We start from the raw sequence: 17,246 nt of genomic DNA, 5'->3' as shown, positions 1-17,246 counted from the left end.
ATACTTAAAACCATAAAGACATTTTATTTTAAAATCAGAGGTTTTTAAATAGGAAAAATTCTTTTAAATTATGGCTTGAACTGAAAAAGCTAAAATTGCAGCAACATGATTTATAAAATCTGCATCATTTGGATCAATAAATCACAAAAAGACCAGTTTGCTGTTTGTTGTGTTTTATTGAAGCTTCAGGTACACACACGTTTTCCAGAGCTAGTTTCTACATAAAAACATTAAACTTCATATTTTAAATTAAAAATAAATGTACTATTTGTCTACTTTAAGAGGATATTAGAACCAAACCATGTTAATAACGAACAAACAATATTTTCAGCAGACATGTCTTCCTGTCACTCGTCCTGGTGGAAAATCCTCCCGTCTGATTGGTCGATCCATCTCAGCTTTACGTCTCCTTCCACTCTGCTGTCCTTCTTCAGCTTCTGTTCAAACTGACAAACAAAAAGAAAAAATATTTGATCAAAGTTGGACAAAATCGTTCCCTGAAGTTCCTGAAAGCTGTTTTATATTTAGGCTGCCTGGTGCAAACAGGCAGTAAATGGCAAAATGTGAAGCAAACACAAATGATGCTCCAAAACACACACACACACACACACACGCACACACACACACACACCCACACACACCCCCACACACACACACACACACACACACGCACACACACACACCCACACCCACACACACACACACACGTGTCTACTTCTGGTTATTGGTCAGTGAACATTGTACACCATCTACATATATATGGCCTGGGCAGAATATTTAGTTTGAAGCTGAATATGTAGTTTATAAGTTAAACGTAATTTTAAACCACATATTTAGCTAATTAAGTATTTAGTTTGAAACTGTGACATTTCTAAATGACTGAATCATGCAGTGAAAAACAGACGTTTTCCTCCTATGACATTAATACTTTTTGACTGTAACAGCTCTCCTCCTGAAACGAGGGGAGTGTGAATGAAGCAGGCTGTACCTGCTGCAGCAGGTCTGCCAGCACCGCCGGGTCACCCAGGTCCAGAGAGGAAGACTTCACCAGCTTCACCTTCACCACCTGCTTTGAACCTGGAACTGGACCAATTTTTTTGGTATTATTTTTACTTTGATTTGTTAATTTCCGTCAGAGCAGACATTCGTGTTTTAGCTCAGCTCTTTCTTCAAATCAGACAGCAGGAAATGATCTCATTTCTGCAGAAAAACCTCGATCCTTCTACGTCTGCGTTGCCATGGCTACTGAACAAGAGACTCAAACTCAGAGCGAACAGTTCATTAATCAGGACTGGTTAAAGGCTCAACGTCTTTTTGACCTCAACAAACATCTCACTTGTTCTGCTTCATGTAGTACAACAGAGTACAAATCTGAACATGACATTAAATGAAACATTAATCTGGTTTCAGTCGTTGTGTTTCATAAATAATCACATGCAGTCGTTCCTCAGGGACGACTACTCAGACCACTTTTCTTTTCCTCTTTCGTCCATCTTTTACAATTTTACTCTACATCACATTAAAACTCAGCTATGATCTTTGAACCCAACTGAGAATTATAATTTATTTCCTCAGTTAGATTAATTCTGTGTAATTACAGGCCAGCATTTATTTTCTACTGCAGCATGGATGTTTCCAGCTGTAGAAAATCTATGGAAATGCTCCAGATTTCCTCCAATTCTTCTGTTTCAGATGAAAAAAACCCAGATGTTTTAAAAAGTCCCAGTGGAACAAATGTTGTCTCAAAGCATTCGGCAAGACAGAGATCTAGTTTATAAGCAGAAATACATATTTAATATGTCAGTTCAATGGATTTTGCTGCTGTAAGTCAACAGGCGACCGTAGGAAGGATGATGGCTGAGAAAAGTTTCTTCCAGTAATTTAACTAAAGCCTTTAGTTTTAGTTAAACAAAACAGAAACGATGCGAACAGAAGATGAAGTCATGTTTCTGAGGAGGCTCACCATCGCAGCAGAAGAAGGGCAGGAGTCTGGAGCAGAGCAGGTTCTCCCACACGCCGCCGTCACTCAGCGCTGACGCCGCACAGCTCTCCACGCTTCCATTAGGTCCTGGCGGCCTCCAGTGGCTGAACGTGACGTTACTGCCATCCGCCCACAACCAGGTGTTTCTGTACAGACCGATCCAGGCTGCTTTCTCTCCAGCGGATTGGACTAGGCCCTTCATCTGCTCGCTCTCCGATGAGCTCCTCACGCTGGCCAGGTCAGTGTGATGCTGTCTGCAGAAGCTCTGGGCTGCAGGCCAGCTCATCGGTTGGTCGATAAAGACAAACGAAGCATCGTGTCCTGAAAATATTCACAAGATGAAGCCAGTTTTACCCTCCATGGTAGAATGAGTGAAAGCTTTGACCTTTCACCTCCACAGAATCTGCTCTTTGCTTGTTTCAGCCTTGAAGTTAGAAGATGAAGTTTTGGATTGGATTTCTCCAGACTTGGAGAAACGACTTGTAATAAAATACAAGTCGTTTTTATTTAATAAATTTATTTATTTTATTTTATAAAATAAATGGTTATAAAAATAACCATTTATTTTTGGTTACCATAGCAACCAGTGACCCGCAGCTCCTCCCCCTTTTCTGTTGCTATTAGGATCAGTTCTGTGTTTTAATTATATGTGTTATAATTCAACACTTTTCATTACATAGAGTGTTTCAGGAGTAATGTTGTTTGTAACTGTTATCATAATGAATGTTTTAGCTAGTTTTACAATAATGCTGCTCATTATTGTTTTGTTTCGGTTTTTTATTGTATTTTATTTCATGTATAAGAAGCAGCAGCTGCTCACTGTCTCCTGTCATCTCTTGGCTGCCGTTAATTTAGCCAAATACAAATATTTAGCTAAATCCAATTAAGCTAATTTTAAATATTAAATTAAGCTAAACATTTAGCTATTCTGTCATGGATGCAGAGCGATCAGAATCGTCATCCTCACCTTGTACGTCACAGCAGATTGGTTTCATGAGTCTTACACACTCTACATCAGCAAAACCTCCAAAATGCGTCATGACTCCGCAGCTTTCTGCCCCCAGGTAGTTGTTTGGTTCCCCAACGTTCCAGTTCCTGAACGCAGCTTCTCCGTCTCTGTAGAAGTTCGGGTCAGAAATGGACCACCTCCAGCTGTTCAGGTCCTCAGACAAACCGATCCAGGCTCGCTGCAAGCAGCACATAAAGTTCTGATTTATATAAACACACAAACAGTTCTGCCTTTCAGAAGTCGTTTTTATTTTTTATTGTCTCGTTGCACCAGTGCAGGTTTTAGACCAAATTCTAACAAACTTACATGTTTGAAATCTGAGCTGTTGTAGACCATGGCGTCCAGATCCACCATGTCGGTCAGGAGCATCATGTCCTCCATGCTGCTGACCGTCACCAGGTCCAAGAAGTTCTGTCTGCAGAAACTCTGAGCGTCCGGCCAGGTCATCAACTCATTGACAAAAACTAACAGGAGTGGAGGGGGGGCCGCGGCGACACACAGCACTGCAGCACAAACACAGCAGCAGCTGAAACAGCCAGAGACGGATCTACTTCCTGACAATAACAAGGAAAAACTTTTCCTGTTTTAGGCAGAAATTATAATGAAGAAAGAGCAGCTCTACTTCAACATATTTTACTCAAGTAAAAGTAAAAAGTATTTGGTAAAAAGTTTACTCAACTGATCAAATGATCAGTTAGTTAAGATTTAAAAACTACATCATCAGGTGAACCAAAATAAAATGTTAAGTGGAAATTTTGGTTGTCATGAACGAAAATGACAATAATTCATAAAAGTCACAAAAAATATCAAAATCAGACAAAAGAAAATTTTTCCAAATCAGATTTTTCTCTATAACAAACTTTAACAAAAACTGCAGGTGTGTGTGGGTGTGTGTGTGTTGGTGTGCGCGTGTGTGTGTGTGTGTGTGTGTGTGGGTGTGTGTGTGTGTGTGTGTGCGTGTGTTTGTGTGTGCGCGTGTGTGTGTGTGTGTGTGTGTGCGGTGAATCTTTAATTAAAACATGTTTGTTTTTCATTCACTATCCATCTATTCACTATTCACTATTCATTCATTCCAACAGGCAAATTCATTCACTATGGATGGATGGTTTTTTCTTAAAACTTGAGCGGAAGTGAGGTCACTGAGGTCACAGAGGTCACTGAGGTCATTGAGGTCATTGAGGTCACTGAGCCGTTAGCATCTCAGTTATCGCCTCAAACTTCCTGCAATTTTTACAGAAACGTATAAAAAAGAGCACTTTGTGAGAAGAGGATAAATCTGCGTTTTTTTTAGATTATGCTGGATTGTGAACGTAAATCTAGTTGTGGACTAACTGTTTTGGCCCGGTGTAACTGGTCCATTTGGACAGGCGGGGCAGGTTTGGGCGGGGCAGGTTTAGGGAAAGGTGGCTCCGTCAGTGACATGAAGATTCAAACGTTGAGTCGGACATTATTTCACTTATCGTCGCCATGTCCTGTAGAATCTGTTCTTTAGACTTTTTTATTCAGAACTTCAACTCTTTGTTTAATTCTGACTTTAGTGATGATGGTTACCTGGGAAAAATCAGCTTTATTGATATTATTTGTGCAGATTTAATGCATGTCAGATTTAAGTACATTTTTTTGTTACAATTCTGAGAAAATAATTAATTTTTTTCCTATGACCCAAAATCCTTCTCTGTAGGTTTCACAGGTTAAGTACTTTTACTCAGTTATATTTACTTGAGTAACTTTTTGGACTAAATGTAATTTTAGTAGTTTTAAAACTTTTTTGTTCATTTTACTTTTACCTGAGTAATATTCCAATGTCAAAGTGAGACCTCTTGCTTGAACACAATCTTTGTAGTTTTGCTGTTAGTTTCAAATTCATAAAAATGAAGTAATAACTACTGTATATATTGTCACTGGAAGTATTTTACCTTTTCTAACCTGCATACATTATGATGTAACAATTTAATACATTTTATATTGAAAATAAAAAAGAACACAAAGTGTTTTTTCTGCCTTAAATTATTTTGTAATGATTTTTTTTTACTTTGCACATAACTTTATTCTTTTTGTCTGTTGGAAAATGTGATTTTTAAATATGAAACCAGATTTTTTGATCTGTTAGTGTTTTTTCCAGAAACTTTTTCACTCTTGAGTATAATTTTAGGAAGTGAATCTTTGTCCTCCTGCAGGTTCAGCTGCTGATTTTATGGCAGCAGATCAGAACTTTGCTCTCATGAAACAGACGGGACTCCGTTTGGTTTGTATTTTTGGGATTGTTTTCTCTGGAGCAGCAGCAGACAGAAAACAGTCACATTACAGAGCTTCTTCTTCTACTGATGCTAACAGTGACGTGTTGCTCAGATTCTTCTGCGTCTGAACAGAAATAACTACACATAATGTTTTAAGCAATTAAATTAAATACAGAAGATACATTACATGAATGAATAAAGTTCTGTCAGTGTATTACCAAAAAATGGTAATTTCAAATGATTCCCAGGGTGCAACAGGAGCATAAAATCATGAGATAATCTGAGACACTTACAGGAAGCAGCTGTGATGAAGTGAAGCATTTCCATCCTCCTGAGTTTTTCCCTTCAGCTCCGTCAGGCTGCAGCTGCTTATAGTATTTATATCACTGCTGTCACGCACATGCAAAAAGAGGATGCAAACTCTTCCTATTCTGGGTTTTAATTCTTGATCCATTTAATATACTTCAAAGTATTCAAACTACTTTTATTTACATATTATTTACAAGGCGCTTCAGTCAGAAAGGATGAAAAACATCTTTAAACAAAATTTACCCCAAAACCAGTGAAGCCCGATCAAATCTGGTTCAGCGTTCTATGAACAGATATTTTAATTTGAAGATATTTTAGACTCACTGCTAACCTCAGACAGCACAGTGAGACTTTCTGAACAGATTTCTAAAATCACTTTTTTTTTCCGTTTTAAAAACTTTGCAGATTTATTGCGAGGAAAAGGAAAAAACAGTTTTTGGTTTTTTAAGCATTTCTTCAGATTCAGAGCTGCTTGTGCAACACTCACATGAAATCACATTTTATAGAATTCATGTAAACAAAATGATAATTGGTTGGAACATATGGGAAGGCAAATAAAGCTCTGCTCTCATCACACAGACACTGATGTGCATTAGCTTCCACTAAATACCATGTTGACGTAGCGCTTTAGCGTTAGCAAAACTAATGTTTGTGATTAGAGCTTTAGTGTTAGCGCAGCTAGCTTCTTAGCCAGCCGTTCCCACCAATGATATTTATCATTAGCTGTACTTTTAGATATTTTAATAACTTATATTTCCATCTGCTGCCAGTTTAGCTCAGAAATACTCACTAGATGAAGCTTCAATCTCTAAAAGAATGAAAAAACAATATTTAGTTTAAATCAGCCATGTTTTATTCACCCATTCAGACTCTCAGACCTCCAAATCTTCTAGCTAACAGCACAAACAAAGTATGATAATCACATCACAAATATAAACTTTATATTTGTGAAGCTGCTCTTTCTTTAGAGGAGTCCAGTTCATGATGGCTCCTGGTGGAAGATTTCTCCATCCGATGTTTTCCTCCAGCTCAGCCTGACGTTTCCATCCTCTCTGCTGACTTTCAGCTTCTGTTCAAACTGAGACGCAACATTTTCATTTCTGACAATCAGGACAAAAATAATCCCCAGTGATGGCATATTACTTTGAAAAAGTAACTTTTATTGGATTACTGATTACTTCCTTGAAAATGTAACTTAGTTAGATTACTGATTACTTGATTTGGAAAGTAACTAAGTTACAGTTAAAAGTAACTTTTTTTAAGTTACTTTCAGCAGCTGCTAACAACAACGCTGTAAAAATCACATTGATTTTTGCCAAAACTTAATTGCAAGTTATTTTATAATGATAACATCAACAATGTGTTTCCACTCATACGGTTGAACTGAAGGGGAGATTTTTTAATGGTTACAACAATACAAAAAAACTTTGTAATTTGTGTGTGTTTTTGTGTGGTCCACTGTCTGGAAAACTCTAAATAGTCTGATTCTCCTGCTCTATGTATGGAATGCTAATGCGATCAAAAAGGCACAAAATGTCATGTGTCTAATCAAAATACAAACACAGATTTTTACACCATCAGGAAGGTAATGAGAACCAAGAATAGTATTTTATTTAGTCAAAGAACTTTTCAGCTCTATGGAAATTAGTGTATTTTGAAAAACCGCAATGGAAACATTATTTTTGCATCGCACGAGTCACATGATGAACAACCAGATGATGCTACTGGAGGAAAATACAAAGAAGTAGACGACAGGAAGTGGTAGGAGGATCATGGCGAGGTTTGGTTTTTAACGATTTACTGCATCAAACAAACTTATTGACGTGTGATTATAATTTCATTTCTTACTTTATGGAAACACCACAATTGCAAAATTGTGTTTTCTTGACATAAGCAGAATATTGACAAAGTTCTGAGATCATTTGTAACAGAAACTCAGTGAGTGTTTCCATGTCTGCTGTTTGCTCTGTTTTATTATCTCTTCATGTAAATTATCTGTTGGTTTTAACTGCAGAAATGAATAATTTGTATGTTTCTTAATATGATTCTGCTCAGTTACTTCACAGTATTTTCATGCATGTGATTTTACCTTTGCTGTTTGGTTATTTTTAATTTCATTAAATCTTGCTTTGATTGTCAGTTTGCTGTTGAGTTTTCCCCCAGTGTGCAGCGTTATAGCAGATTTCCGTCCTAACCCAGAAGCCAGTACCTGCTGCAGCAGGTCTGCCAGCACCGCCGGGTCACTCAGGTCCAGAGAGGAAGACTTCACCAGCTTCACCTTCACCACCTGCTTTGAACCTGGAACTTTGACAAACAAACTGGTGTCACAACCTTCTCCATTTGACATGAAAAGAAAAACTGTTTTTAAATCTTGGTTTGGCATCAAACCCATTGATTTGGGTTTGGACCAGTCGCAGTCCTGGAGCGCCACAGGGACGACTACTCGGATCAGTTTTCTTTGCATTATTTGTACTTCAGTTTGTTTCTTTTCTTCAGAGCAGATTGAAAGAGGTAAATCTCAGCTATTTATTCCTTCATAACCACCTTGTTTATGGCAGTATTGTTTTCTACCAGCAGGTCGGTTTCCAGGTGAAGAAAAGCCGTAAATCGTCACTGTTTTGTGTTTAAATTGGAGGAATTTATGAAATCAGGCTTTTTAAGGCTCTGTTGAGCCACTTCTGTCCTGACCTGCTGCAGAAAATATTGAGATATTTCACAGAAGAGGAAAGTTAATCTGTTGCAATCTCTTTAAAGTTCTGTAACTCTGAATCACAACCCGATGCGAACTCTGTGGAGATTAGATTTGTTTAAGGATTTAATGTTTGTGACTTTTAGAGAAGCAGATGGATGCAAAGTGACCCTCCAGCCGGGGTCAGCAGGTCAGCTGACGGATGGACGTTCTGAAATAAAGGTTTTGCTCTGAACCTTTTCAATATTTGAACTAAATCCTTTTGAAAGTTGTTAGCTGAAACAAACTGTCTGAACAGAAGATAAAATCATTTTACTGAGGAAATCTTAAGAATCAAGGCTTACCTGCGTTGCAAAAAAAAGGCATTTTCCAGGAGCAAGGCCAGTCCTCCCACTGCCCGTCGTCTGCATGAGCTGCTGCTGCACAGTTCTCCTCTGACCCGTTGGGTTCCGACGCTCTCCAGTGGCGGAAGGAGGAATTACTGCCATCCACCCACATCCAGGAGTTTCTGTACAGACCGATCCAGGCCTGAATCTCTCCTGCTGATTGGACTAGGCCCTTTATCTGCTCGTTCTCTGACATGCTCCTCACGCTGGCCAGGTCAGTGTGATGCTCTCTGCAGTAGCTCTGGGCTGCAGGCCAGCTCATCGTCTGGTTGATGAAGATCAGCGAAACATTCTGCTCTGCAGAGGAAAGGTCAAGAGTTCATCCTGATTAATTTATTTTTGAGTTATGGTGTCATGTTCGTTAAGACATAAATGCAGAGGTTTGGTACTGATCCTCCGTTCTCACCCTGCACGTTGTGGCAGATTGCTTTGGCGAACATCTGGCAGGGATTATCGTTCCAGAAGCCGTTGTTCCACATCCCGCCGCAGCTTTCTTTTCCATGGTAGTTGTTTGGTTCCCCAACGTTCCAGTTCCTGAACGCAGCTTCTCCGTCTCTGTAGAAGTTTGGGTCAGAAATGGACCACCTCCAGCTGTTCAGGTCCTCAGACAAACCGATCCAGGCTCGCTGCAAGCAGCACATCACATCTGAGTGAAAACTGCGCAGTGACTCAGCTTCAACATTTAACTACAAGAAACCTGTGGAAGGACTTGGAACTAAATGAGCAGCTGTGCATTTTCGAACGTACATGTTTGAAACTTGCGTCATGTAGACCATGGCGTCCAGATCCACCATTTTGTTCAGGAGCGTCATGTCCTCCATGCTGCTGACCGTCACCAGGTCCAAGTAGTTCTGTCTGCAGAAACTCTGAGCGTCCGGCCAGGTCATCAACTCATTGACAAAAACAAACAGGCGTTCAGGGAGCGCCGAGGCGACACACAGCACTGCAGCACAAACACAGCAAACTCATTTCATCTGCAGTTCATTATCCACCATGTTGGTCCTGAAAGGGAAAAAACTTCAGGATTTTCAAATACTCCAATATGTTTTATATTCACTAATATTCGGAAGCATTAAAACAGCTCACTTCACAATATGCAATGAAGTACAACATTTGCAAAACTCACCCTAAAGTTTGGTCCGTTTAAAGTTTATGGTAATAAAAATCAGTTGGCTGCTCAGACAGAGTATAAGACATTGGCCGACAGGTGCAAATTCTTCACAGTCAGAGAAACATCATGCAGAAACATGAAAGCTGCAAACTCTAAAACTCAAACACAAAAAACTAATCCAACAGAGAAACACTGGAAACAAAAAACCCCATAAAGACAGAAAACAGCAGCAAAAATCTACAACTAAAAACTGCTGCAACCACAGGAAGCAGAAGCAAGAGAGAGAATGCAACAGCGTGTATAAAACTGGCTCCAGACCACCAGGGGGCGTCGCCACCACATGGGACCGACATCAGTAAAGACTTTAATTTTAACAGGATGTGAATGAGAAAGTTGGAGAAGAAAAGAAAAGTTTGTGTCTTTTACAGTATTACAGATCAGCAGCATATTTACTTTGGTAATATTACATACTCCATACTCCCCCTAGTGGTCAGGAGGATTTCCACTTTTTGGAACAGGTTTGTAGTGATTAACTTTTTTCTTTTAATTGGCATTTGTTTAGTTGATATTTTTTGCTCCTGTTTATTTTGATTGCAGCGTTTTCTGTTGAGGTTTTTTGGTGCTTTGAATCATTCATGAGTTCATGGTGCGTTTCGCCGTTAGCTGTTTGCACCTGTCAGCCAGTTAGTGATGATTCCACTAATACTGGTCCAATACTGAGTAAAACTGAAGCTGGTATTGGTGAAACCGATCCGATACTTTGTGCAAAAACATGCAATTTGCCTCGTAAGTCTAAAAGAACTGTTGTAATTCAAATCTTGGCTTCCTAAAACGAAGACATCACTCAAATCTATTCACTTTAAACTCAGAAATACATTTAGACCGAAACCTCCTTTAGTATTTTAACAGCAGCAGGAAATCATACAAAATATGTGAAAATGTTGCAAACTAAAAAAACCCAAAGTAATAAACCTACCTTTGTTTAGTTATTAAGAACTTCTATAAAATGAAATCTGAAACGACTCCATGTGATTCTCGTTGTGTTTATGTCTGAGTGAGAGACGCATTACACACTCACCAGGCGGAAGAAAAAGTAGTTCCCATCAACGCTGCCTCAGTCTGAGTTACTTTCTATCAGTTCTTTTGTTTAGCTACATTATCTCAAATGACTGAAGTATTGAAAGTATTGATACTTGGATTTGAGAATTGATCTTAGAGCATGAAGGTACCGGAAGGCAGAAGCATCAATATTTCAGTATCAATCATGCACATAACTGGTCACAATAGTGTAAGCCTTATATTACACAACAAATAAAATAAAACAATAATAGTCAGTCTTTGAGTTTATTTTGTGAAAGTCAAATTTAAACTAACACATCTGCATCCTCCTAACTATTATTATTATCTCATAAAAAGATATTAAATTGAGCATTTTCTATGTTAATCTTAAAATCTGAGTTTGTCATAAGCAATAAAACCTTATTGAGGTCTTTTAGAGCAGCTGATACGTGTTTTTGAATATACTTAGAGTATATTTTAACAGAGAATGTTTCAGATATTGACCTCATGACCTCACAGTGGTAAAAATAAAGCTTTGTTAAGAGGAAGCAGGCGAAGCCTTACGTGATGCAGCGGTGAGGAAGTGAAGCGCGTCCATCATCTCTGCTGCTGCAGCCTGACTGCAGACCTGCAGCTGTTTATTGTTGCACTTATGATTCTGTTGTCACGGACATGCAAAGGAACGATGCGAACGATTTGCATTTTATGCTGACAATACCTGAACCATTCATGAAACTTCATACTATTCAAACCAGAGTCATTTACATCCTATTTTACACATCACTCATTTCCCTCAAGACGCTCCGAAGAAAATGTTTTCATTTCAGGGGAAAATATTTCTGTGAACGAAGCTGGTTGGATGTAAAAAATGTTCAACCCCTAAAGCTGAAGACTGTTGCTGCAGCTGAAAGCTGAAAAGTGTTGCTGCAGCTGAAAGCTGAAAAGTGTTGCTGCAGCTGGAAGCTGAAAATTGTTGCTGCAGCTGAAAACTGTTGCTGCAGCTAAAAGCTGAAAATTGTTGCTGCAGCTGAAAGCTGAAAACTCTTGCTGCAGCTGGAAGCTGAAAACTGTTGCTGCAGCTGAAAACTGTTGCTGCAGCTGGAAGCTGAAAATTGTTGCTGCAGCTGAAAAGTGTTGCTGCAGCTGAAAGCTGAAAACTCTTGCTGCAGCTGGAAGCTGAAAACTGTTGCTGCAGCTGAAAATTGTTGCTGCAGCTGAAAGCTGAAAACTCTTGCTGCAGCTGGAAGCTGAAAACTCTTGCTGCAGCTGAAAATTGTTGCTGCAGCTGAAAGCTGAAAACTGTTGCTGCAGCTGGAAGCTGAAAACTGTTGCTGCAGCTGAAAATTGTTGCTGCAGCTGAAAGCTGAAAACTGTTGCTGCAGCTGAAAATTGTTGCTGCAGCTGAAAGCTGAAAACTCTTGCTGCAGCTGGAAGCTGAAAACTCTTGCTGCAGCTGAAAATTGTTGCTGCAGCTGAAAGCTGAAAACTGTTGCTGCAGCTGGAAGCTGAAAACTGTTGCAGCAGCTGAAAATTGTTGCTGCAGCTGAAAGCTGAAAACTCTTGCTGCAGCTGGAAGCTGAAAACTGTTGCTGCAGCTGAAAATTGTTGCTGCAGCTGAAAGCTGAAAACTCTTGCTGCAGCTGGAAGCTGAAAACTCTTGCTGCAGCTGAAAATTGTTGCTGCAGCTGAAAGCTGAAAACTGTTGCTGCAGCTGGAAGCTGAAAACTGTTGCTGCAGCTGAAAATTGTTGCTGCAGCTGAAAGCTGAAAACTCTTGCTGCAGCTGGAAGCTGAAAACTGTTGCTGCAGCTGAAAACTGTTGCTGCAGCTGGAAGCTGAAAAGTGTTGCTGCAGCTGAAAATTGTTGCTGCAGCTGAAAGCTGAAAACTGTTGCTGCAGCTGGAAGCTGAAAACTGTTGCTGCAGCTGAAAATTGTTGCTGCAGCTGGAAGCTGAAAATTGTTGCTGCAGCTGGAAGCTGAAAACTGTTGCTGCAGCTGCCATCAAGCTGTCGTTTTTCATCAGAACCTTGGCCGGCTCCGTTTGGATGAATTGTTTTAGTTTGGGTTTCTTCCAGCACAAACTGCCTGTTTAACAACATGAAACAGTTATTCTGTTGTACTTTGACTACGCCACTTCAATTTTCTTATTTGTCATATTTTACTTCAAACTTCACTCAAATTATCTGAGCTTGAGATTCAATTAGTGCCAGAATGATTTAGTTTATTTAATTTATGAGAAGAAAACGCCTCGATGGCGGAACGATTAATCCCAAAATGATTCCTGTAGATTCAGATCTCAGTATTTTTTATTCACCCGATGAGATAGAGACCCTTTAGAAGAAAATAAAAAGATAATAAGCTTCCTGTATCTTGGTTAAAAATTACTTGTAATTTGGCATCTTTGGACTTTTAGAACAATTTTGTAAAAATGAAGCTTAGCAGCAGAAATGCTTCAGATAAAACAGAACTGAGTTTTTTTGAGGTTTCAGCAGAAAAGCTTCCAGCTGTTTGGTTCTAAGTCAAGATCATTCAGATAAGAGGCAGTTCAAAGGGTTTTACACGATTAAAACACAACAAATAAACAGAAATTAACATTATATTACAGCAGTCCTGAAAACTAATGGAGATGTAATTAATCTATTTTATCATAACATTTTCTTCTCCCAATAAACTGAACTCAAAGTATTCACCTCCCTGGCATTATTACACTCTTAGAAAAAATGACAATAAATAGTAAATTGTTTTGTTCTTTACACAAATTTACACATATTGCACAAAAAGCCATTTTGGATCTGACTCTGCTATTTCAATAACTGTACAGAAATATTTCTGATATGTTGTAAATATAATTCTTGGTGCAACTTTTGACAGTAAATGTTTTAATGTTTAAACACTGAAGGAATTGTCTGGTCCGGAAATAATTTGCATGGAGACGAGTGATGGGTTTGATTCACCGGAAGCTGCTATGCCTACAGCTGCCACTAGAGGGCAGAGCGGTGATGAGTCATTATACAAAAACAAACAAAACAAAAATAGATAAATAAATCCATTCTTTCTGCTTCTTCATGACTTTCAAGGAAAACAGCAGGGAGGAAACGAATCAAGATGTTTGTCAGAGCTTTGTGTTAAAATGACTAAAACGTCTTTTTACATACAATCATTTAAAATGACATCAGACAGACTTAGGTGTAATTACCAGTAATTACTATAAGCTATTATGATCATTATTCAAAGCCAAACTGGACTCCTAAGTCAAAACACCACAAATAAGATAAACATGAAGAATAAAAGCAACAAATGAATATTAAAATGAGAAATAGATTCATTTATTCTACAAACATTAAAGCTTTTCATCTTTAACAAATAAAACAACAGGAACAAAACTGTTTATTCCTATGCTTTATTTGAATTTATTTATCCGTGTATCTTCCAGCAGCGACGCCATCGAGGCCTGAGGTCCTGGAGGAAGTGACATCACCAGTGAGAAGGTCACATGGTCACGTCGGATTTCTCAGGAAGAGGAGGGAGGAGTTAGGCGTTTTTAGCACAGATGAAGAAACTCCTTCTGCTGCACCCTTCATCGTTCACGTATTCACTAGATCCTGAAAAGATCAGAAACAATCAATAATCAATTCTACTCATCAGATTAACTGGAATTATTAAGTATTTTCTGCAGAAAGTCATTTTTTAAATGTCTGTTCCTGTAGAAAGAGGCAGTTTGTGAATGTTCACCTTTCAGGTTGATCTCCATGCAGTGTTCTGCGCCGCCCTGGTTGTTTGGTTCCCCGCTGCCCCACTGGCTGTAGTTGAACTTTGACCCGTCACTCCACAGCCACACACCCTCCTGAAAGGAAGACTCTGTTTTTAGCCTCAGTCTGATGCAGAACCTCAGACGCACCTGGTGGCAACTCTGTGATGAGCTTAGACTGGAATAAATGGGCTCCATACTTGGAAGTGTGGTTAAAACGTACTGAATGGCTTCTGTCAGGAAATCATCTCTCAGAACCACAAACGTGAATAAACTGACCTTGACGGCGTCGTAGCCTCCGACCCAGGTTCTGTCCCAGGATCCTCTGGCAGCTCTGACCAGGTTCTTCAGGAAGATGTACTCACTGTGGCTGTGGAAGGAGGCCAGGTTTGCACCGAGTGCGATGCAGTTACGCTGGAAGAAAAATCACAAAATGCAAACAGAAAAGCTTAAAAGAAACAGACTGCAGAACTAAAACTAAAACGTTCAACCCAAATGGAGGATTTGATTCTGGTTCTGGTTGTGCTGGAGGATTCCTCCTGTTAAAGGAGAGTTTTTTCTCTCCACTGCTGCTACATGCATGCTCCGTATGAGGGATTACTGCCAAGTGACAGCTAGAAGTAATTGTGTGACTGAATTGAAATGTTTTTTTTTGTAAAGTGTGTCGAAGCGACATTTGTTTTGGATTAGTTCTACATAAATAAACTGAATTAAATAAATGCATTCAGATGGTAATTTCAGATTAAATCCATTTAAAACACACGAAGCATCGACAGGTTTTTAGTTTTTGCTGTCGGCGTGGCTCTACCTCAGCATCCACCCATTCAGTTTGGTAATTATAGAAGTAGAAACAGCGAGTTCCATACTGAGTCCAACCGCCAGGGCAACCTGTGAAACACACAGCAGAACAAATCCCAAACAAGAGAAAAACAACGGGGCTTAATCTGGAAACGAGTCCAGATAAGTTTGTAATAATTGTTATTAAATGGAACGAAAGGCAGCAGCTCATAAACACTTTACACCAAAACATCTTCAGTTATTTTGATCACGTCTGACAAAATTCAAACTTTTAAAGAGATTGTTTTCTGTCAGGATGAAATACTTACATTCACCCTGTGAACAGAGAGAGAGAGGAAATTAAAAAATTTATAAATAAATGTTAATGCATCTCAAAAGCTGTTAAACAGTGTGGCAGCAAACATATTTATCCCCGAGGTAAAAACATCTACAACAATGAAATATTAACAAGAATGTCATTATATTGGTCAGAAAGCAAAACTTATCTTATTTAAATTCAACACAGTTAAATATTTCAAACCTGTATTTTCTGTACAGTTTTATACAAAGGGATTAAAGCCTGGAAACAGACTGGTTCCCATGCAGCTTTGGAAAATAACGTCCAACCTTGTACATGTAACCAAAACAGTTTAATTTGGTGGGAAAATACTGGAACTAGAATAAACATATAGCAATACAGCCAGCAGGTGTGACCTTACTTTAATTTTTCCACTACATTTTACAAAGAACTAAAGCCTAAAATTCAGTGTCTCAGAAAATTACAATTTTACAAAAATATTCTGGATGTATGAATGTTATGGACTTTATGGTCTGGACAACCACTGGCACGGTCTGTAAGGAGAGCAAAGGTCATTGCTGAAGAAGCTCAGAGTTCTGCATCCAAGCATGTTCATTAAAAGTTGAGTGGAAGGAAAAGGTGCAAGGATAAGCACAGGTTTAAGGGGATTGTCCAGCAAAATGTTGAGTTTTTATTTTCTGTCAGCCAAGATCATCAGATGTATGAGAAATAAAGGCTTGAAACATGAGAATCTCTGTCACTGTAGAGGCTGAAACTGTTGGAGTAAAGGAAGACGATGACAGACTTACAGCCGTCCAGAGCGCGCAGCTCAGACCGATGAGAAAGACGACATGAAGGACTGAAGCCATCTGTAGGGAGAATCACCAGAGAAATGATAACCAGAGCCTCTCAGATGTTTTCATAGCCTTAGATACATCCAGGCGTTGCCACTTCACAGCCACAGTTATTAATATTAATGAGACAGAGGCAAGGACAGTTTAACACATTTTTTGTGTCTTTTTTGAGACAAATGAAGAAACTCCCTGACTGAAAAATCACTGCATCGTTGCTAAAGACGAGCATGGGTCCCCTTAGACATTGTTGTTCATATTCAGTATCTGATGAAATGACAAAAGATCAATTTGAATTTTAAAATATATAAAGCATTGAGATAAAGAAGAAAAGCTCCAACGTTACCGTTCTTTGGGTTGTGAGCAGTGAAGTGAGTCTCAGCAGCAGAACCTGGTACCAGGATGTCCAGGGATGGAGCGCAGCCTTTAAATACCCTCACTGGGTGGTGTGACCATAATCTGTCAACAGCAGAAAATATGGTAAATATTTCCTCAGCTTCCATTTCATGAAGATAAAGTAAAACGAAGGTATCAGCTAACATGTAGAAACTCCCTCAGTACACAAGCTGCTATTGATGTAACTTCTGTTTTACACACAGACAGAAATGATTGGTCTGGTCTCACTAAAGAATTATTACATGGCCACTGCAGTTTTCATAATCAGAAAAATATACATTTATGACACAAACTGCTGATGGAGCCGGGGTGTTGATCTCATCTCTGCAGAATCTCAGTTTCTGTTTCCTGGAGTTTCGTTGCATCATCAGCAGCCAGAGCAGCTTTTACTGACC

General features: G+C 39.1%; 3 protein-coding genes across 5 annotated transcripts; all 3 read right to left on the bottom strand.

Annotated features, from left to right (window-relative positions):
* Positions 1–156: 156 nt before the first annotated feature.
* On the bottom strand, positions 157–11,398 carry LOC116722361 (macrophage mannose receptor 1-like). 3 transcript variants are annotated; one of them, XM_032566603.1, is made up of 6 exons: positions 11,346–11,398; positions 3,297–3,493; positions 2,949–3,168; positions 1,964–2,302; positions 989–1,083; positions 157–446 (listed from the first exon to the last, which is right to left on the bottom strand). In XM_032566603.1, exons 1-6 carry the CDS (start codon positions 11,380–11,382, stop codon positions 348–350), a joined length of 987 nt encoding a protein of 328 aa, XP_032422494.1. In that variant the 5' UTR covers positions 11,383–11,398; the 3' UTR covers positions 157–347. The 3 variants fall into 3 exon arrangements, with proteins under 3 accessions (XP_032422494.1, XP_032422495.1, XP_032422496.1); XM_032566604.1 differs by lacking the exon at positions 11,346–11,398 and adding an exon at positions 5,521–5,604; XM_032566605.1 differs by lacking the exon at positions 989–1,083 and having other exon boundaries at positions 362–446.
* On the bottom strand, positions 6,367–11,339 carry LOC116722489 (proteoglycan 3-like). Its single transcript, XM_032566634.1, has 5 exons — positions 9,359–11,339; positions 9,018–9,237; positions 8,570–8,908; positions 7,746–7,840; positions 6,367–6,614 (listed from the first exon to the last, which is right to left on the bottom strand). The coding sequence occupies exons 2-5, from the start codon at positions 9,088–9,090 to the stop codon at positions 6,516–6,518; spliced, it is 606 nt and encodes a 201-aa protein (XP_032422525.1). The 5' UTR covers positions 9,091–9,237; positions 9,359–11,339; the 3' UTR covers positions 6,367–6,515.
* A 2,766-nt stretch (positions 11,399–14,164) lies between the features above and the next one.
* Positions 14,165–16,916, bottom strand: LOC116722542 (galactose-specific lectin nattectin-like). The gene is made up of 7 exons (XM_032566701.1): positions 16,802–16,916; positions 16,414–16,473; positions 15,636–15,642; positions 15,338–15,417; positions 14,809–14,943; positions 14,514–14,625; positions 14,165–14,383 (listed from the first exon to the last, which is right to left on the bottom strand). Exons 2-7 carry the CDS (start codon positions 16,471–16,473, stop codon positions 14,313–14,315), a joined length of 465 nt encoding a protein of 154 aa, XP_032422592.1. The 5' UTR covers positions 16,802–16,916; the 3' UTR covers positions 14,165–14,312.
* Between the last annotated feature and the right edge of the window lie 330 nt (positions 16,917–17,246).

Source organism: Xiphophorus hellerii, chromosome 1, assembly GCF_003331165.1.
Source record: "Xiphophorus hellerii strain 12219 chromosome 1, Xiphophorus_hellerii-4.1, whole genome shotgun sequence".
Taxonomy (NCBI): domain Eukaryota; kingdom Metazoa; phylum Chordata; class Actinopteri; order Cyprinodontiformes; family Poeciliidae; genus Xiphophorus; species Xiphophorus hellerii.
This window is presented reverse-complemented; position numbering and strand designations above follow the sequence as displayed.

Excerpts from the sequence above, each read along its gene's own strand:
- LOC116722542 (XM_032566701.1), bottom strand. The coding sequence starts at position 16,473 with ATGGCTTCAGTCCTTCATGTCGTCTTTCTCATCGGTCTGAGCTGCGCG. Across the intron at positions 14,944-15,337 it reads CTGAATGGGTGGATGCTGAG|CGTAACTGCATCGCACTCGG; the intron begins GTAGAGCCACGC and ends TTTTTCTTCCAG. Across the intron at positions 14,626-14,808 it reads GAGGCTACGACGCCGTCAAG|GAGGGTGTGTGGCTGTGGAG; the intron begins GTCAGTTTATTC and ends TCTTCCTTTCAG.
- LOC116722489 (XM_032566634.1), bottom strand. The coding sequence starts at position 9,090 with ATGTGGAACAACGGCTTCTGGAACGATAATCCCTGCCAGATGTTCGCC. Across the intron at positions 8,909-9,017 it reads AATCTGCCACAACGTGCAGG|AGCAGAATGTTTCGCTGATC; the intron begins GTGAGAACGGAG and ends TTTCCTCTGCAG. Across the intron at positions 6,615-7,745 it reads TGGCAGACCTGCTGCAGCAG|TTTGAACAGAAGCTGAAAGT; the intron begins GTACTGGCTTCT and ends GTTGCGTCTCAG.
- LOC116722361 (XM_032566603.1), bottom strand. The coding sequence starts at position 11,382 with ATGATGGACGCGCTTCACTTCCTCACCGCTGCATCAC. Across the intron at positions 2,303-2,948 it reads AATCTGCTGTGACGTACAAG|GACACGATGCTTCGTTTGTC; the intron begins GTGAGGATGACG and ends GAATATTTTCAG. Across the intron at positions 1,084-1,963 it reads GCCCTTCTTCTGCTGCGATG|TTCCAGGTTCAAAGCAGGTG; the intron begins GTGAGCCTCCTC and ends AAATTGGTCCAG.